The 21538-nt window shown below is 50.2% G+C and overlaps 1 protein-coding gene across 1 annotated transcript; it reads left to right on the top strand.

Annotated features, from left to right (window-relative positions):
* The first annotated feature begins 7886 nt into the window (after positions 1-7886).
* On the top strand, positions 7887-20738 carry ankrd40 (ankyrin repeat domain 40). Its single transcript, XM_060844419.1, has 5 exons — positions 7887-8061; positions 10000-10148; positions 12971-13219; positions 18080-18261; positions 19507-20738. Exons 1-5 carry the CDS (start codon positions 7931-7933, stop codon positions 19645-19647), a joined length of 852 nt encoding a protein of 283 aa, XP_060700402.1. The 5' UTR covers positions 7887-7930; the 3' UTR covers positions 19648-20738.
* The last annotated feature ends 800 nt before the right edge of the window (positions 20739-21538 follow it).

The raw sequence follows: 21538 nt of genomic DNA on the forward strand, positions 1-21538 counted from the left end.
CTGGTAAAACATCCCAACTACTTCTCAGCAGTGGTTTCAGGCAAAGAAACACAGAGGCTCCCAAAGGCTTTCTATAGGTATGTCAAGAATAAAAGGATGACTAGGGTAGGTATCGGTCCAGTCAAGGATAGTAGTGGGAAGTTGTGTGTGGAGGCGGAGGAGATTGGAGAGACATTAAATCAGTACTTTTCATCAGTATTCACTCAGGAACAGGACACTGTTGCTGATGTGAATATGGAATCACAAATAATTAGAATGGATGCCCTGGAAATATGCAGGGAAGAGGTTTTGGGAATATTGGAAAGGATGAATATAGATAAGTCTCCTGGGCCTGATGGCATTTACCCCAGGATCCTATGGGAAGCTAGGGAGGAGATAGCAGAGCCATTGGCCTGGATTTTTATGTCGTCATTGTCAACGGGAATAGTACCAGAGGACTGGAGGATAGCGAATGTGGTCCCATTGTTCAAGAAAGGGAGTAGGGATAGCCCTAGTAACTATAGGCCAGTGAGTCTGACTTCAGTGGTGGGCAAAGTCTTAGAGAGAATGGTAAGGGATAAGATTTATGAACATCTGGGTAGGAATAACGTGATCAGGGATAGCCAGCATGGTTTTGTGAAGGGCAGGTCGTGCCTCACAAACCTTATTGAGTTCTTTGAGAAGGTGACTAAGGAAGTGGATGAGGGTAAAGCAGTAGATATTGTGTATATGGATTTTAGTAAGGCGTTCGATAAGGTTCCCCATGGTAGGCTAATGCTAAAACTTCGGAGGTATGGCATTGAGGATACATTAGAGGTTTGGATTAGGAATTGGCTGGCTGGAAGGAGACAGAGGGTAGTAGTTGATGGATTATGTTCATCTTGGAGTGCAGTTACTAGCGGTGTACCACAAGGATCTGTTTTGGGACCATTGCTTTTTGTTATCTTTATAAATGATCTAGAGGAAGGACTTGAAAGCTGGGTAAGCAAGTTTGCGGATGACACAAAAGTCGGTGGAGTTGTGGATAGTGAGGAAGGAAGTGGTAGGTTACAGCGGGATATAGATAAGTTGCAGAGCTGGGCGGAAATGTGGCAAATGGAATTCAATGTAGCTAAGTGCGAAGTCGTTCACTTTGGTAGGAATAACAAGATGATGGATTACTGGGCTAATGGTAGGCTACTTGGTAGTGTGGATGAGCAGAGGGATCTTGGTGTCTATGTACACAGATCTCTGAAAGTTGCCACCCAGGTAAATAGTGCTGTGAGGAAGGCATATGGTGTACTGGGCTTTATTGGCAGAGGAATTGAGTTCCGGAGTCCTGAGGTCATGTTGCAGTTGTATAAGACTCTGGTGAGGCCTTATCTGGAGTATTGTGTGCAGTTTTGGTCGCCATACTATAGGAAGGATGTGGAAGCTTTAGAACGAGTGCAGAGGAGGTTTACCAGGATGTTGCCTGGAATGGTAGGAAAATCTTATGAGGAAAGGCTGAGGCACTTGGGGCTGTTCTCATTGGAGAAGAGAAGGTTTAGGGGAGATCTGATAGAAGTGTATAAGATGATTAGGGGTTTAGATAGGGTAGATACTAAGAACCTTTTACCGCTAATGGAGTCAGGTGTTACTAGGGGACATAGCTTTAAATTAAGGGGTGGTAGGTATAGGACAGATGTTAGGGGTAGATTCTTCACACAGCGGGTTGTGAGTTCATGGAATGCCCTGCCAGGAGCAGTGGTGAACTCTCCTTCTTTATGGTCATTTAAGCGGGCATTGGATAGGCATTTGGAAGTTATTGGGCTAGTATAGGTTAGGTAGGATTCGGTCGGCGCAACATCGAGGGCCGAAGGGCCTGTACTGCGCTGTATCCTTCTATGTTCTATGTCAGAGATATTTGAGACAAATGTTCACAAACTGGTTCAAAGTCACAGGTTGTAAGGAGTGACTTTTTTAAATTCATTGATTCACTGGATGAGGGAGTTACTGATTAGGGCAGCATTTTTGTCCATTCCTAATTGCCTAGAGAGGAGTTTAGCATCAACCACATTGCTATCAGTCTGGGGTCAAGTGTACACCAGACCAGGTGAGGATTGTGGTTTCCTTCCCTGATGGACATTAGTGAACCAGATGGATCTTTCCAACAATGGACTCATGGTCATCATTAGATTCTTAATTCCAGATTTTCCTTAAATTCAAATTCCACCATCTGCCCAGAACGTTAGCTGGGTCTCTGGGTTAACAGACCAGCGATAACATGACTAGGCTGTTGTAAAGCAGAAATGGGGGTTGATTAATACATGGGATATGAAATTACTGCTATCAGGGTGATACAGATCAGGGTGGGGCAGATCAGGGTGGGGCAAATCAGGGTGGGGCAGGTCTGAGCTCAATATTCTGGGGTGACAAAACTTTAGGTGAGATGGGGGTGGGGAGTAAAAGAGGAAATGGTATCACAATATTGATCAAAGATTATGGCAGTAAGGAGGGATGATACCTCAGAAGATTTCTCAAATGAGGCCATAAGGACTTCCAAACGTTAAGAAGTAATGACACTGTTGGGAGTGTCCTAAGGATTCCCAAACAATCAGGGATTTCGAAACAAAGATGTTTAGGCAAATGACAGAGATGTGTACAAATAAAAGAGTAATATTTGTAGCGATTGAGTAGATGGCTGAGAGAGAATTCCTGAAAAATGTCCAGGACAGGGTTTTATAAACAACTCGTAGGAAGAGTTTTTATTTCAAAAACATGCTTTAATCACAGAATATCTTCATATACATACATAGTCCCTAAAGCAGTTTGGTTCTGTGCAGTAGTATATGAAGAAACAAGCAAACATTGAAATATAAACCGAAAAAACTGCAGATGCTGAAAAACAGAAGTTGCTGGAAAAACTCAGCAGGGCATAGAGTCATAGAGTCATAGAGATGTACAGCATGGAAACAGACCCTTTGTCCAACCTGTCCATGCCGACCAGATATCCCAAACCAATCTAGTCCCACCTGCCAGCACCCGGCCCATATGCTTCCAAATCCTTCCTATTCATATACCCATCCAAATGCCTCTTAAATGTTGCAATTGTACCGGCCTCCACCACATCCTCTGGCAGCTCATTCCATACACGTACCACCCTCTGCGTGAAAAAGTTGCCCCTTAGGTCTCTTTTATATCTGTCCCCTCTCACCTTAAACCTATGCCCTCTAGTTCTGGACTCCCCAACCACAGGGAAAAGACTTTGTCTATTTATCCTATCCATGCCCCTCATAATTTTGTAAACCTCTATAAGGTCATCCCTCAGCCTCCGACACTCCAGGGAAAACAGCCCCAGCCTGTTCAGCCTCTCCCTGTAGCTCAAATCCTCCAACCCTGGCAATATCCTTGTAAATCTTTTCTGAACCCTTTCAAGTTTCACAACATCTTTGCGATAGGAAGGAGACCAGAATTGCACGCAATATTCCAACAGTGGCCTAACCAATGTCCTGTACAGCTGCAACATGACTTCCCAACTCCTGTACTCGATACTCTGACCAATAAACGAAAGCCAACCAAACGCCTTCTTCATTTTCCTATCTACCTGCGACTCCACTTTTAAGGAACTATGAACCTGCTCTCCAAGGTCTCTTTGTTCAGCAACACTCCCTAGGACTTTACCATTAAGGGTGGCACGGTGGCACAGTGGTTAGTACTACTGCCTCACAGCGCCAGAGACCTGGGTTCAATTCCCGCTTTAGGCGACTGACTGTGTGGAGTTTGCACATTCTCCCCGTGTCTGCGTGGGTTTCCTCCGGGTGCTCCGTTTTCCTCCCACAGTCCAAAGATGTGCGGGTTAGGTGGATTGGCCATGCTAAATTGCCCATAGTGTTAGGTGAAGGTATGGGTGGGTTGCGCTTCGGTGGATCGGTGTGAACTTGTTGGGCCGAAGGGCCTGTTTTCACACTGTAAGTAATCTAATCTAATCTAATTAAGTGTATAAGTCCTGCTAAGATTTGCTTTCCCAAAATGCAGCACCTCGCATTTATCTGAATTAAACTCCATCTGCCACTTCTCAGCCCATTGGCCCATCTGGTCAGGATCCTGTTGTAATCTGAGGTAACCCCCTTCGCTCTCCACTACACGTCCAATTTTGGTGTCATCTGCAAACTTACTAATTGTACCTCTTATGCTCGCATCCAAATCATTTATGAAAATGACAAAAAGTATAGGGCCCAGCACTGATCCTTGTGGCACTCCACTGGTCACAGGCCTCCAGTCTGAAAAACAACCCTCCACCACCACCCTGTCTTCTACCTTTGAGCCAGTTCTGTATCCAAATGGCTAGTTCTCCCTGTATTCCATGAGATCTAACCTTGCTAATCAGTCTCCCAAGGGGAACCTTGTCGAACGCTTTACTGAAGTCCATATAGATCACATCTACTGCTCTGCCCTCATCAATCTTCTTTGTTACTTCATCAAAAAACTCAATCAAGTTTGTGAGAAATGATTTCCCACGCACAAAGCCATGTTGACTATCCCGAATCAGTCCTTGCCTTTCCAAATACATGTACATCCTGTCCCTCAGGATTCCCTCGAACAACTTGCCCACCACTGAGGTCAGGCTCACTGGTCTATAATTCCCTGGCTTGTCCTTACCACCCTTCTTAAATAGTCTATCAACATTTGTGAAAACAAATCAAAGTTTACTTTATGGGTGCAGTGACCCTTCCTCAGAACCTTCAGTTTTTATCTTGATCAAATGGGTCAATGGGCTGAAAAATGGCAGATGGTGTTCAATCTGGATAAATGCAAGATATTGATTTTGGTACAACATATAGGGGTAGGACTTATATCATTAATGGTGGGGCTTGGGTAGTGTTACAGAAAGAGGAACCTGGGGATTCAGGTACATAATTCTTTGAAGATTGTGTCACATATAGACAGGGTGCTTAAAAAGATGTTTAACATGCTTGCATTCATTGCTTAGACCCTTAAGTTTCGGAATTGGGAAGTCACGTTGAGGTTATACATGCCTTTAGTGAGACAGCTTTTGGAATACAATGTCCAGTTCTGGTTGCCCACTTATAGGAAGGATATTATTAAGCTGGAGTGGGTTCAGAAGAGATCTGCTAGGATGTTGCTTGGTGTGGAAGGTTTGAGTGATAAAGGAAGTTTGGATAGACTGGGACTTCCTTCACTTGAGCTTAGGAGGTTAAGAGGTGACCTGATAGAAGTTTATAAAATAATGAAGGGTATAGATAGAGTTAATAGTACATAGAACTTGGAATATTACAGCACAGTACAGGCACTTTGGCTCTCAATGTTGCACCAACCTGTGGAACTAATCTGAAGCCCATCTATCCTACACTATTCCATTTTTATCCATATGTTTATCCAATGGCCATTTAAATGCCCATAAAGTTGGCGAGTCTACTACTGTTGCAGGTGGTGCGTTCCATGCCCCTACTACTCTCTGAGTAAAGAAACTACCTCTGATATCTGTCTTATATATATGTGTATACATCACTCCTCAATTTAAAGCTCTGTCCCCTCGTACTAGCCATCACCATCCAAGGAAAAAGGCCCTCACTATCCACCCTATCTAACCCTCTGATTATCTTATATAACTACACCAGCAACCATCCCAACACACATAAACGAAGCTGTATCAGAACACTGCTCCAACGAGACACATCACACTGCAGCACAGCCGAACTTCGGAAAACAGTGGAGAACCACCTATACAACGTATTCAAGAAGAACGGATACTCAAAAATACAGTGCGCAGATTCCTCAAGAACAAACCACAACAAGCAGACCAAACACAGCCAGAAACCCTAACCACCTTACCATACATCAAAGAAGTTTCAGAAATGACAGCCAGACTACTGAGACCCCTCGGAATCCTAGTAGCACACAAACCCACCAACACTCTCAAACAAAAACTAACAAACTTAAAAGACCCAGTACAACCCATGGATAAAACCAACGTCGTCTACAAAATTCCATGCAAGGACTGCCACAAACATTACGTAGGACAAACAGGAAAAACGTTCGGCAACAGGATACACAAACACCAGCTCGCCACAAAAAGACACGACCCCCTCTCCCTTGTAGCCCTACACATGGAGGAAAAAAAAATCACCATTTCGACTGGGATAACACATCTATCCTGGGACAGGCTAAGCAAAGACATGCCAGAGAATTCCTAGAGGCCTGTCACTCCAACCACAACACCATAAACAAACACATAGAGCTAGATGCCATCTATCAACCCCTCAGAAAACGAACAGGAAATGACATCACCACAAACCCCAGGAACCCCATCCAGGACAAACATATAAATAGAAAGCAGGAGACAACAGCTTCGCTTCACTTGGAGGTCCCCACTGATGATGTTACCTAGCCAGGTAATGAAACATCTGGATATCAAACCTACAGCTCAGTGAGCAAACCTACAGCCTGTATCTTATATGTCTCAATTAAGTCACCTCTCAGCCTTCTCCTCTCGAAAAGCAACATCCTCAAGTCCCTCAGCTTTTCCTCAACAGACCTTCCCTCCATACCAGGCAACAGCCTAGTAAATCTCCTCTGAACCCTTTCCAAAGCTTCCACATCCTTCCTATAACAAGGCAACCAGAACTGTACACAATACTCCAAGTGCGGCCGCATCACAGTTTTGTACAGCTGCAAAATTATCTTTTCCCTTGGATGCGAGGTTTCAAGAATGGCGGGTGGGGGGAGGGGGGGTGGCACCTTTTAAGGTGATAGGAAGCAGATTTAAAAAAGACATGAGGAGCAAATTTCTGATACAGAAGGTGGTTCGCGTATAGGAAGTGATGGATGTGGGTACAACTATGTTTAAAATACATTCAGATACAAAAGGAAAGGCTTGGAGGGATAGGAACCAGGAGTAGGCAGGTGGGACGTGTTTAGGATTATATTCAGGATGGACTGGTTAAACTGAAGGGATTCTGGATTAGTGGTGCTGGAAGAGCACAGCAGTTCAGGCAGCATCCAACGAGCAGCGAAATCGACGTTTCGGGCAAAAGCCCTAAACTGAAGGATCTGTCTCCATGCTGTGCGTTTCTATGACTCAATGACTCTATGTATGAGCTACAGCACAGCAGGATCCGACAACCTCCAACTCGGATACAACAGCCTGACTAGGATGCTCTGGGAGCCACGCTGACCCTCGGTGGGGTGGACAAAGTTAATAATCAGGTAAAAAGTGAGGTCTGCAGATGCAGGCAGGTAATCAGGCAGGTAAGAACAAGGCATGCAGATGCTGGAAACCAGAGTCTAGATTAGAATGGTGCTGGAAAAGCACAGCAGGTCAGGCAGCATCCGGGGAGCAGGAATAATCGACCTTTCGGGTAAAAGCCCTTCATCACACCACACCAGCATATAGTCTGATAGGTTTATTTGGAAGCACTAGCTTTCAGAGCGCTGCTCCTCCATCAGGTGGGCGTGGTTGAGGATTCTGGCCAAGGGGTGGGGTTTCTCGACCTGAGGGCGGGGTTACAGTGGCAGGGGGCGAGGTCCCCGTCCCATGGGCGGGGAATAAAAACAGTGGGCGGGGCCATGCCGTGTTTGAGGCAGACTCCAGAGGGCGCTGTGTCGAGCGGGACGCCAAGATTAGTGGGCGGAGCTCCAGTGCATTGGCGGATCCCGCGGGAGTCAGGGGCTGGGCGATGGCCAAGGGGCGGAGCGATAGGTAAGGGGCGAATCCCACGGGGCTGGGGAGGGGCGGGGCGATGGTGAAGGGGCGGATCCCACGGGGCTGAGGCGGATCGATGGTGAAGGGGCGGGTCCCACGGCGCAGGGGCGGGGCGATGGTGAAGGGGTTGGGCGATAGTGAAAGGGGCGGATCCCACGGGGCTGGGGCAGGGCGGGGCGATGTCCAAGGGGTGGATCCCACGGGGCTGGGGCGGATCGATGATGAAGGGGCGGGTCGTGCGGGGTCAGAGGTTACTCCTGCCCCGCCATGGCGGCGGATCCCGGCCTGGAGCTTGATGAGCGGCTCCGGGAGGCGGCGAGTCTCGGGGATTTGGAGTTGGTTTCGGAGCTGCTGGGCCGCGGAGCCCGAGTGAACGGGCAGAACACGGTGAACGGCTGGTGAGGAGCTGGGCAACCGGGACTATAGGGAAAACCGTGGAAAATAACCCACCACGGGGGGGGTCAGTGCTGAGGGAGTGCCGCACTGTCGGAGGGTCAGTGCTGAGGGAGCGCCGCACTGTCGGAGGGTCGGTGCTGAGGGGGTGCCGCACTGTCGGAGGGTCAGTGCTGAGGGAGTGCCGCACTGTCGGAGGGTCGGTGCTGAGGGAGTGCCGCACTGTCGGAGGGTCGGTGCTGAGGGAGTGCCGCACTGTCGGAGGGTCGGTGCTGAGGGAGTGCCGCACTGTCGGAGGGTCGGTGCTGAGGGAGCGCCGCACTGTCGGAGGGTCAGTGCTGAGGGAGTGCCGCACTGTCGGAGGGTCAGTGCTGAGGGAGTGGGCACTGTCGGAGGGTCGGTGCTGAGGGAGTGCCGCACTGTCGGAGGGTCAGTGCTGAGGGAGCGCCGCACTGTCGGAGGGTCAGTGCTGAGGGAGTGGGCACTGTCGGGGGGTCAGTGCTGAGGGAGTGGGCACTGTCGGGGGGTCAGTGCTGAGGGAGCGCCGCACTGTCGGAGGGTCAGTGCTGAGGGAGTGCCGCACTGTCGGAGGGTCGGTGCTGAGGGAGTGCCGCACTGTCGGAGGGTCGGTGCTGAGGGAGTGCCGCACTGTCGGAGGGTCGGTGCTGAGGGAGTGCCGCACTGTCGGAGGGTCAGTGCTGAGGGAGCGCCGCACTGTCGGAGGGTCAGTGCTGAGGGAGTGCCGCACTGTCGGAGGGTCAGTGCTGAGGGAGTGGGCACTGTCGGAGGGTCGGTGCTGAGGGAGTGCCGCACTGTCGGAGGGTCAGTGCTGAGGGAGCGCCGCACTGTCGGAGGGTCAGTGCTGAGGGAGTGGGCACTGTCGGGGGGTCAGTGCTGAGGGAGTGCCGCACTGTCGGAGGGTCAGTGCTGAGGGAGCGCCGCACTGTCGGAGGGTCAGTGCTGAGGGAGCGCCGCACTGTCGGGGGGTCAGTGCTGAGGGAGCGCCGCACTGTCGGAGGGTCAGTGCTGAGGGAGCGCCGCACTGTCGGAGGGTCAGTGCTGAGGGAGCGCCGCACTGTCGGAGGGTCAGTGCTGAGGGAGCGCCGCACTGTCGGAGGGTCAGTGCTGAGGGAGCGCCGCACTGTCGGAGGGTCAGTGCTGAGGGAGCGCCGCACTGTCGGAGGGTCAGTGCTGAGGGAGCGCCGCACTGTCGGAGGGTCAGTGCTGAGGGAGCGCCGCACTGTCGGAGGGTCAGTGCTGAGGGAGCGCCGCACTGTCGGAGGGTCAGTGCTGAGGGAGCGCCGCACTGTCGGAGGGTCAGTGCTGAGGGAGCGCCGCACTGTCGGAGGGTCAGTGCTGAGGGAGCGCCGCACTGTCGGAGGGTCAGTGCTGAGGGAGCGCCGCACTGTCGGAGGGTCAGTGCTGAGGGAGCGCCGCACTGTCGGAGGGTCAGTGCTGAGGGAGCGCCGCACTGTCGGAGGGTCAGTGCTGAGGGAGCGCCGCACTGTCGGAGGGTCAGTGCTGAGGGAGCGCCGCACTGTCGGAGGGCCAGTGCTGAGGGAGCGCCGCACTGTCGGAGGGCCAGTGCTGAGGGAGCGCCGCACTGTCGGAGGGCCAGTGCTGAGGGAGCGCCGCACTGTCGGAGGGCCGGTGCTGAGGGAGTGGGCACTGTCGGATGGTCGGTGCTGAGGGAGTGCCGCACTGTCGGAGGGTCGGTGCTGAGGGAGCGCCGCACTGTCGGGGGGTCGGTGCTGAGGGGGCGCCGCACTGTCGGGGGGTCAGTGCTGAGGGAGCGCCGCACTGTCGGGGGGTCAGTGCTGAGGGAGCGCCGCACTGTCGGAGGGTCAGTGCTGAGGGAGCGCCGCACTGCCTCATCTGCAAAAATCGACCGTTTATCTTACTATGTTGTTGACTGTAATCTGGTTTTGTTGTTTGCATTACAGGACCCCTTTGCATTGGGCTTGTAAACGTGGTCACACTCAGATTGTATCCTACCTACTTGATGCTGGGGCTAATAAAGATATTCTCACAAACAAAGGCGAAAGTGCAGCACAACTGACGATGAAACATGAACTCCGAGCCATGTTAGGAGGTGATTTGCTGACATTATTCTTTGTCTTGTTCTGTAGTGTCACTGTCTACCACTCTGCCTGGATATTTTAATATATATTTCACTCTGACAATCTCTTCCCTCCATCTCCGTCCCTTTCTCTTGGGTGGACTACTCTCCAAGGTCAAATGTTGAAGTGGAACAGCTTCTCACTTTGTACGCACTATAAAGTCAGGTTGTTGCAAACTCTACTCCAGTCTTAACTTATGCCAAGCCCTGTTCATCCAACTTCACTCAGTAACCTGCACTGGCTCCTTGTCTAGTGATATCTTAATTTAAACTTATCTTCTGTGTCCTTGATCCCTCCTTAACCCATAACGACCTCTAATGGGAACAGTTGCGTGGTGAGTCTGTTACTGGACGAGAAAGCCAAGACCTGGATCGATGATCGAGAAACATGATCCTGTAACTGGGAAACCTGGAACCAAATGTTAGAATCAGCAATGATGACCCTGAAGCTACCAAATTTCATAAGTAGCCTTCTGGTTCCCAGATATTCTTTGTGAAAGCCATGGCAACTTCAATAGGAGAGAGTTAAAAATCTCACAACACCAGGTTATACGCCAACAGATTTATTTGGAAGCACTAGCTTCCAGGTCATTGTGGAGCATAAGAATGTAATACACAGAATTTAGAGCAAATGTTTACTGTGTGATGTAACTGAAATTATATATTGAAAAGGACCTGGATTGTTTAAGTCTGTCATCTGTTAGAATGACCATGTTGGTTTCAGTTCTTTCATATGTAAATCGCAAAATTTTTTTGTAAAAGTTACGTTCTCAAGTGAATTTTAACAATTGGTCTCTGTCAGCCCAGATAATGTATTGAAGGTGTGAGCTCCCCTGTGTGAGACAGTCTGTGCCACAATGTTTACACTGATTCTAATGTCCGGTTGAAGATTTGTAGCTCGGGTGTCCGTTGTTGTGGTTCTGTGAAGCGCAGGAGGCTTCAATAGCACTGATGATGTTCCCTAGCCAGGGAACGAAACGTTTGCAGCAAAAACTTCCAGCTCAGCAAACAGAACCACAACAACTGATTCTAATCTTTAAAAAAATGAATTTATAGAATCTTACATGGATTCATGCAGTTTTTGAGTGAAGTAAAATGTAATTCTGCAAGGACAAATTCACCCCACCAAGCTTTATGTATGTGTGTGTTTGGTGGGGGGAGGGCATTGTGATGCCATTTATATTCTCACTCACACACATGCACCCACATTCTCTCAGACATTTCCAACCCTGCTACGCACTCTTACTTTTTTGAAATTTAATTGAATTAAATTTAAATTTGAAGATTTTGACCCCTCCAAAGGAGCCTCTTGGTTCGAGATCAGTCAAAAGAATCACTAGGAATGGGGTCTGATAAAGCAAGGTTACCGGTTTAATAAATTAAAGCAGCCAGGCTCAGATTTGTCCAGCAACACAGAGCTTAAAAGCTTCTGTGGTCTGTGAAGAAATGTAATTGCTTTTAAATTAAATTTTAAATGGAACCTACCAATCTTCCTTCCCACCCATCCGCTCCACCCTCCTCTCTAACCTATCGCCTTCATCCCCACCTCCATCCATCTATTGTACTCTTGGCTACCTTCTCCCCAGTCCCACCCCCCCCCTCCCATTTATCTCTCCACCCTGGAATCTCCCTGCCTCATTCCTGATGAAGGGCTTTTGCCCAAAACGTCGATTTTCCTGCTCCTCGGATGCTGCCTGACTGATTGTTTGCAAACGTACACACACACACACACACACACACACACACACACACAGGACCAATGTTCCCTCTCATTTTTTTTCTGTTGCGTGGATCTTAAAGGTCCATGCACAGCAGGGTTGGCGCGGTGATCGAAGGAAACTCCCAGCAGCCATGCAGTTTACATGGAGCACTGCCCAGACTGTTGGGGTATCACCATGGTAATGTTTGCCTACACATCCCAAACACGTAAGGAAACAGAAAAAACCCTTGGAGAAAAAATGTTAAGTTGATTAAGCCTAAACCCTCGATCTTTCTCTCCTCCTTAATTACAGTTCTTAAAATCAACCTCTGACCAAACATTTGGTCACTATCAGTCCTGACCTAGTGGCTAACACTGGTGAATCCAAAATTTGAGTGTTCAGATCCCAGTCCAAAACCTAAGCACAGAAGTTGAGACTTGTATTGAGTGCAGTGTTGAGGGAGTGTTGTGTTGCCAGAGCTACTGTATTTCAGGGAAGGTGTTCAACTGAGGCTTCATATGTTCTCTTGTGGATGTAGATGGTCACATGACTCTATCTCAGTGATAAACAGGGGAATTCTCTCTGGTGAAAAACAAAAGAACCGCTGATGCTGGAAATCAGAAACAAAGACAGAAATTGCTGGAAAAACTCATCAGGTCTGGCAGCATCTGAAGAGAAAATAGTTAGCAGGTCGAGTGACTCTTTCTCAGTGTCTCTCTCTGTCTCCTGTCCTGGTCAATATTCATTAGTCAGTCAACATCACTGAACATATATTATCAGGTTATCATCAACTTACTGTTTATGAGCGTTTGCAATTTGCATATTGGCTACTCAGTTTCTCATGTTACTTTATCGTTACACCCAGTGATTGTGAAAGCTGCTGTGCATGTGAATTCTTTTAATTCTATTTCAGTCCTAACATCTCTTTATTTTACACATCCAAGTTTTGTTGGGCAATATTCTGTGAAGTAACTTAGGTTATTATAACAGTGTTTAAGGTGCTGCGTGACATCTGTTTGTGTGGAGGTACTGCTCACTGCTGTTTTCTTTCTCTCTCTTCTTTCTTTCTTTCTCTCTCTCTCTGTCTGCCTGCAGTTGATGAGGATTCAGCGCCCGTGGTTAATGGACAATCAACTCTTCCGTTCCTACCCAACTACCTGGCAAATCCCTCCTTCCCTTACGTGGAGAAGCAGGAGTCCAAAAGCATGGAGGCTGCAGCCGCTGGCTCACTAACAGGCCGTAAACCGTCACTGACGTCGCAGCAACAGAACACACTAGCAGCTGGGCCCCCAGCAACTTTCCAGCCACTATTCTTCACTGGAGCCTACCCTATAAATGAGCGAGGTAGGGAAAGGGACAGGCACTGTGCGTAGATAGAGAGTCTGCTCCAGCGCAGCAGGCTCTCCAGAGGCAATGTTTGTGCCTGCCTTGTGTGGGGGAACACAAAGAAATATAAAAATATGATGAGTATGGTTAACAACCAAGTAATAACTGACAATTGGTTTCTTGTGATGTTGATTGAGGGATAACTATATCTGACACACAACACTACACCTTAAAGAGTGCACACAGAAAATGCCATGTAATCATATACAATTAGGCAGGACAACAATGAATGCCCTGCAAAATGTGAACAACATCACAACTAGCACCGTTCAGCTGGTGTGCCCGGCAAAGTGAATATGAAATTCTCAGGCAGTGCCAGCATGCTAATATGGAAACCTGTCCAGGCAGGCAGGTCAGTTCAACATCTGATTTAATCACCCACCTTTTTACTGTACATAGAGTTTCCCCTCACACTAACATTTGGTAGTGTGGATACATGTTACCAGAAGCAACTACATAAAATGACACCCTGCCTGAGAATTTCATATTCACTTTGCCAGGGCTAGTTGTGATGTTTCGAAGAAGGAATAGATAAGGTTCTTGTCAAAAGAGATGATTGCTCTGCTGCTTCACTCAATGAAACATCTGAACCCAAAGAAAAATAAGGCAAGACTGTTCAGAGACAGCACAGTGAGAGCTTTCCGGCCTTTGGATTTTCATGGACAGGTGGTGCAGCTTGTCCCTTACCAGAATATCTCCTCTGATAGTATCAAGAACATACATATGCCATTTGCAAATGAAACCTCCATCTCTTGTGAACAAAGTCAAGAGCTTGAGAAAACAAAACAATAAGCATGCGCAATGTCTGATGGTCTGTGTGCGGGTATTGGAAAATCCTCAACCAGAGAGTTACCTGGAGGCTGAGCTTGTAGCAAAGTTAAATAAGTCCCATCGTATTGCTGACACCTTACTCATGCCTGTATGTAAAAACTAATCACGAGGAGCTGATACTGCAAGAAAGTGTGAGAAAATTCCATTCTGCTAACGTGGTTAAACTGCCAACTGATGGAGGAGGTGCTGCAAGAGACGTTGGTGACCACTGGGACGTCTGCTTTGCAAATTGATGAGTCCACTGATCCAAGCTGACACTGCCAGATGCTGGCCAATGTACCGTATGTTGTGGGAATACAATTCAGGAGAATGTCTCCTTCTGTAAGGAGATACTGAGCCATGTGACTGGTGAAGAAACATTGAGGAACAGATACCTCCTTGAGGGAAAACAAACTTACCTGGGCCATGTGTTGGAGTGTTAGCACTGATGGAGCAGCCTCCCGGTGGGAAAGTCCAAGGTTTTGTCAATAAGGTGAAAGAGCAAAATCCTGACATTCAGACCATCAATTGCATCCTCCATCACAAAGCTCTTGTGGCCAAAACAATGTAACCCGAGTTAGCTGCAATGTTACAGCATGCGTGAAAATCATGCATTGCAGCAAATCGCAGCCATTCACATCACTTTTGCTCACGGTTTTGTTTGCAGAAATATGAGCCTGGGGTCAGCATCTTCTGTCATACACTGGGGAAGCTTCTCTCTTTTGTTCATAAACTCCAGCTTAATACTTCTGGGCTAAGATGGAGTATCTCACAGATACCATCTGAATGAGCTGAATACTATAATTCAGTTGGAGAATGAAAGAATCCTGACTATCGAAGAGAAACTCCAAGGTTTCTGATCACAGTTGGGCATTTGACAGGAGACAGTGGCAGCTATTTACACCATCAGGAACAGACACAGCTTCTTATTCAAACACCTACTAGCACTGCGAGAAGTTTGAATTTACCTCCCCTCAAAACATATGAAATGCTGCGACTGGATGTGTGTTCCATTTTATTCAATGTCTTTTGCTTCATCACAAAAGTGATGTTAAAAGAGAACAGTCCTGACCATGCTATTGCTACTGTTGCTGTTTGCGACACAGTCCCCCAACAAGTGAACGCTTTTGACACTGGCCTCGATGAACACTGGAGAGAGTGCTCATCAATTCAGCACGATCTGAGTGTGGCTGTTTTGTCAATCCCCTCCCCAGGTCAAATATCAGCTCGCTAAGGCTTTCCACTCCTCCAGGAAATTGCAATTTACTTTGCCCATGTTAGGTAGGAATGGTTGGGTTGAGCAAAATTTGAAAATGTCTGTGCTCACATTCGAAGACTGTGTTCTTGCTGTTAGATTTGAAACATTAATACTTCTGATCCACCTCTAAACTGTTGTATGGACTATTTTGCAAACGTCTCTCATAAGGCTGTGACCATTCTAACTACAAGTAGATGTGACGTTTATTAGCAATCAGCCTTCAGGTTAACACCCGATGGAATATGTATGGGACAGTAACTGGTATCCTGTGGGGCCGGTACGGGACGGCGACTGGTATCCTGTGGGGCGAGTACAGGACGGTGACTGGTACCCTGTGGGGCCGGTACGGGACGGTGACTGGTATCCTGTGGGGCCGGTACGGGACGGTGACTGGTATCCTGTGGGGCGAGTACGGGACGGTGACAGGTATCCTGTGGGGCGGGTACGGGACGGTGACTGGTATCCTGTGGGGCGGGTACGGGACGGTGACTGGTATCCTGTGGGGCGAGTACGGGACGGTGACTGGTATCCTGTGGGGCGGGTACGGGACGGTGACTGGTAACCTGTGGGGCCGGTACGGGACGGTGACTGGTATCCTGTGGGGCCCCTATGGGACGGTGACTGGTATCCTGTGGGGCCGGTACGGGGCGGTGACTGGTATCCTGTGGGGCCGGTACGGGGCGGTGACTGGTATCCTGTGGGGCCGGTACGGGGCGGTGACTGGTATCCTGTGGGGCCCCTATGGGACGGTGACTGGTATCCTGTGGGGCCCCTATGGGACGGTGACTGGTATCCTGTGGGGCCGGTAAGGGACGGTGACTGGTATCCTGTGGGGCCGGTAAGGGACGGTGACTGGTATCCTGTGGGGCCGGTAAGGGACGGTGACTGGTATCCTGTGGGGCCGGTAAGGGACGGTGACTGGTATCCTGTGGGGCCCCTATGGGACGGTGACTGGTATCCTGTGGGGCCGGTACGGGACGGTGACTGGTATCCTGTGGGGCCCCTATGGGACGGTGACTGGTACCCTGTGGGGCCGGTAAGGGACGGTGACTGGTACCCTGTGGGGCCCCTATGGGACGGCGACTGGTATCCTGTGGGGCCGGTACGGGACGGTGACTGGTATCCTGTGGGGCCCCTATGGGACGGTGACTGGTATCCTGTGGGGCCGGGACGGTGACTGGTATCCTGTGGGGCCGGTACGGGACGGTGACTGGTATCCTGTGGGGCGGGTACGGGACGGTGACTGGTACCCTGTGGGGCGGGTACGGGACGGTGACTGGTACCCTGTGGGGCGGGTACGGGACGGTGACTGGTACCCTGTGGGGCGGGTACGGGACGGTGACTGGTACCCTGTGGGGCGGGTACGGGACGGTGACTGGTACCCTGTGGGGCCGGTACGGGACGGTGACTGGTATCCTGTGGGGCCCCTATGGGACGGTGACTGGTATCCTGTGGGGCCGGTACGGGACGGTGACTGGTATCCTGTGGGGCGAGTACAGGACGGTGACTGGTACCCTGTGGGGCCGGTACGGGACGGTGACTGGTATCCTGTGGGGCCGGTACGGGACGGCGACTGGTACCCTGTGGGGCCGGTACGGGACGGCGACTGGTATCCTGTGGGGCCGGTACGGGACGGCGACTGGTATCCTGTGGGGCCGGTACGGGACGGTGACTGGTATCCTGTGGGGCCCCTATGGGACGGTGACTGGTATCCTGTGGGGCGGGTACGGGACGGTGACTGGTATCCTGTGGGGCCGGTACGGGACGGTGACTGGTATCCTGTGGGGCCGGTACGGGACGGCGACTGGTACCCTGTGGGGCCGGTACGGGACGGCGACTGGTACCCTGTGGGGCCGGTACGGGACGGTGACTGGTATCCTGTGGGGCGAGTACAGGACGGTGACTGGTACCCTGTGGGGCCGGTACGGGACGGTGACTGGTATCCTGTGGGGCCGGTACGGGACGGCGACTGGTACCCTGTGGGGCCGGTACGGGACGGCGACTGGTATCCTGTGGGGCCGGTACGGGACGGCGACTGGTATCCTGTGGGGCCGGTACGGGACGGTGACTGGTATCCTGTGGGGCCCCTATGGGACGGTGACTGGTATCCTGTGGGGCGGGTACGGGACGGTGACTGGTATCCTGTGGGGCCGGTACGGGACGGTGACTGGTATCCTGTGGGGCCGGTACGGGACGGCGACTGGTACCCTGTGGGGCCGGTACGGGACGGCGACTGGTACCCTGTGGGGCCGGTACGGGACGGCGACTGGTACCCTGTGGGGCCGGTACGGGACGGCGACTGGTATCCTGTGGGGCCGGTACGGGACGGCGACTGGTATCCTGTGGGGCCGGTACGGGACGGCGACTGGTATCCTGTGGGGCCGGTACGGGACGGCGACTGGTATCCTGTGGGGCCGGTACAGGACGGTGACTGGTTCCCTGTGGGGCCCATATGGGACGGTGACTGACTCCCTCTTGAAGTCCTTCCCGAGTTATTTCTAATGTGACTCACTTTACCAGTTGAACGTTTATACACTGATATGCTTGTGCTCTGTATAAATAGGCCGGGAAGCTGTGGTCTTCAAAAATTATTCCAGTTAGCTGTGCGCTCTGATGGAGAATGAATCAGTAATTCCTGAGCCTGCAATGTTAGATTGGGTCAACAGTCAGAAAAGATGCAGCCTCGCCTGTTCAAAGGTCTGAGATTATACCACAGTCCCTCGCTGTAAGCTGCTGCTGTCTCTTTGCAGAGCTGGTGCTGAAAGTTCGAGTTCACAATCCTGCCGTCCGGGATGAAGACTTCATCGAGGTGGAACTGGATCGACAGGAGCTCACTTACCAGGCGCTGCTCAGGGTGAGCTGTCAGGAACTCTGTATCGATCCAAAACAAGTGGCAAAGATCAGGAAACTCCCCAACACGCTGCTAAGGAAGGTAATCAAAATGTACCCCACGCCCCTCGCTGGGACACTGGCACAGGGGGGAGTGTGTCCTTCGCTGGGACACTGGCCCAGGGGGGAGTGTGCCCCTCGCTGGGACACTGGCCCAGGGGGGAGTGTGCCCCTCGCTGGGACACTGGCCCAGGGGGGAGTGTGCCCCTCTCTGGGACACTGGCAAAGGGGGAAGTGTGTCCTTCGCTGGGACACTGGCCCAGGGGGGAGTGTGTCCTTCGCTGGGACACTGGCCCAGGGGGGAGTGTGCATTTCGCTGGGACACTGGCCCAGGGGGGAGTGTGCATTTCGCTGGGACACTGGCCCAGGGGGGAGTGTGCCCTTCGCTGGGACACTGGCCCAGGGGGGAGTGTGCCCTTCGTTGGGACACTGGCCATGGGGGGAATGTGCCCCTCACTGGGGGGAGTGTGCCCCTCGCTGGGATACTGGCACAGGGGGAGTGTGCCCCTCGCTGGGACACTGGCACAGGGGGAGTGTGTCCTTCGCTGGGACACTGGCACAGGGGGGAGTGTGCCCCTCGCTGGGACACTGGCCCAGGGGGGAGTGTGCCCTTCGCTGGGGGGAGTGTGCCCCTCGCTGGGACACTGGCCCAGGGGGGAGTGTGCCCCTCGCTGGGGGGAGTGTGCCCCTCGCTGGGAGAGTGGCCCAGGGGGGAGTGTGCCCTTTGTTTATGAATGTTCTGGCAGTGCTCAGTAGTTCAGTCAATGTCTGAGGAGTGAGGCAGGGTTAATGTTTCCAGTTTGTGACCTGTCACTACAGCCAGGAAACACTACTCAGAAAGCTGGCCGGCGATGAATAGACTCTGACATGATCCAGGGCAGGAGAAATTAAATGGCAAAAGGTTCATTTATCAGTGTAATTCTCTGTACTCACACTCTGACCTGTCTATCCTTGGCCTTCTGCAGTGTTTCCATGAAGCTCAGTGCAGGTGGAGCAGCACCTCATCTTTCGATTAGACACGTCACTGCCTGCCAGGCTCCGCACTCAGTTCAACCGCTTCTGATTACAACCTCTTCCTTTTTTCTGAGCAGCAACTGTTGGTAATGATTCTGCTTTTCTCGTTCCCACCTCCTCCTCCCTCTCACTTGCCTTCCGTTTCTCGTCCTGTGACGGGTACCTGCCTCCTTTTATCATTGTCCTTTTGTCATTTTAATCTCTCCTGTCTTCCTCCACCTTCTCCCGAAGACTCTGCTCATTTTAAACCTGTTTTATTTGACTTGATCTTTAGGATAAAGAAGTTGCGAGGCTCCAGAATTACCAAGAGCTGGAGTTTGTTTTACAGAAAGGTGACCCGGCCCTGAGCTCTGTGCCAGCGACTCTGACTGAGCGTCCTTGCTACAATCAGGGGGCAGCCACGTTGACCTACTGAGACACGGTGCCTGCTGTGCTTAGGACAGGCGTTATCCCAGCACTCCAGAAACTGACGACTGTCGCTGTGTATGAAAGGGCACAAGTTTTACTTGGCTGAATGACTGCACCAGTCGCTGCAATGTCTGTAAAAGTTAATCACGATGGTCACTAGCATTACTTTTGGGGATTATTGAAAACCTTAAGCTGCCTCTCCTTGTGATGATAACAAATGAAAACTAGTTCATGTATCAAATGCACTTCCATCCACCACTCACATCTCGACAATCCACTCGAGCACTTCCACTGCAGCTATCAGAGCACAGCGTTCTGAAATCAGCTGCTCCAGCTGTTTCCAAAACAAGGAACTGTGGGTACCACAGACTTCCATCAGTACTCCCATGTCTCACTGAGCTGTTTGGATGGGCTCTGACAGCAGGTTGAAATACCCTGTTAAACAATCTCTTTTGATAGTAAACCCTGACCATCTTGTTTCCTTAACCCTTGAGCAGTGGGAGATATAGTCCCTGACCCTTAGCCTATCACACCCACCCAATATGCCTGGTGTTGACAGGAGCAGCCTGGGATGAGGAGCCACTGGAATTGCTAGGCAGTATAATTCGATTGTAGACAAGAATCTAATTCCACTGCGTGGGTCAAAAGACCCAGCATAGCATTCTTGCTCCTTTACATTTTTGTACTTTTCCAGGTAATGCAATCACTGCCCATTATCAAAGCTTTGACCCTTTGGCCATTCTCATGTCTCATCCTTGGATATTCTTCAAGGTATGAAACACTGACCACTTTATTTTTAATCGTGATCTTTCCTGTCCCACTTTATCAGTGGCACATGCTTCCCATTCTCACTTTTGTCTGCTGTTCCATCCTCTCGAGTTTCTGCTATTCACAATAAGCCCCAGAGAAAATTCCCATTTCCCAACAGGTCCAGAGCTGACTCCAACATCACTTGACGAACCTATGCATTTAGAGATTTGCTATATTTTATAAATGGCTTTTATTCTTTAGATACTCTTGAGCACTTTTTCTAACAGTTATAATCAGGAATTGATCTAATCACTGTACAATTATCAATAAAAGTATTGTGTGCCGGTGCAGTATGTAACAGTTTTTTTGTGGACAAGGCATGCTTGTGCATGTGGTGGTATTGAGCATCATGTATGTTTACATGTGCATGTTTGTGGCATGTCTGTTAGTGTGTAAACAGGCATCCAAGCAAGTACACTGTACAGCTGCACATCCCCCAAGAACTCCTATTTTTAGCAACAGAGAATATGTTTATCTGCTGTAGCCCATTGTTAATGGTCAGTGGAGAGATTGTGTTGACTAACCGCTGTCCATTTCAGCTTCCTATTAGCATAAACCTTGTCCCAGTTTCCTTTGGCCCTTGGTTAGCGGGCTATCCTGCAGACGGAGTAGCTGTGCAAGGTGAAAAACAGCCTCCTACAAGGCAATGATTCACACCTGAATGGCTTTATGTATCTGTGTCAGCTCCTGTAAAGCCCATGTGTGTCTGTCTGTCTGTGTATAAGGAGTTTGCACCTGTCACCTCCTGAGCATGTACTGTTATATGGGCTGGTAAAAGGGACAGTTCACTCCAGTCTGGTACTGTCACCTGTCTCAGTGCTCCCAGATATGTATAACAGAAGCAAGTCAAAAACTGATTAAAATTCGGTTTGTCCTTTCATCTCCCACTATTTTGGTCTGAAATATAAAATGAGCACTACATTGTATTTGTTAAAACAGCATGTCTCTTTATGCTGCTGGGAGCAGACAGTGAGGTGCAGTCCATGAGGGAGTGCAGCTGTCTTGGCTGCAGCTCCTGCTGTGTGCTTTTTAATACCAAGCCAAATGTGAAATGTAACGTACGACATGAATCTTAGTCTCCAATGACT

The sequence above is a fragment of the Hemiscyllium ocellatum genome, chromosome 25 (assembly GCF_020745735.1).
Source record: "Hemiscyllium ocellatum isolate sHemOce1 chromosome 25, sHemOce1.pat.X.cur, whole genome shotgun sequence".
Classification (NCBI taxonomy): domain Eukaryota; kingdom Metazoa; phylum Chordata; class Chondrichthyes; order Orectolobiformes; family Hemiscylliidae; genus Hemiscyllium; species Hemiscyllium ocellatum.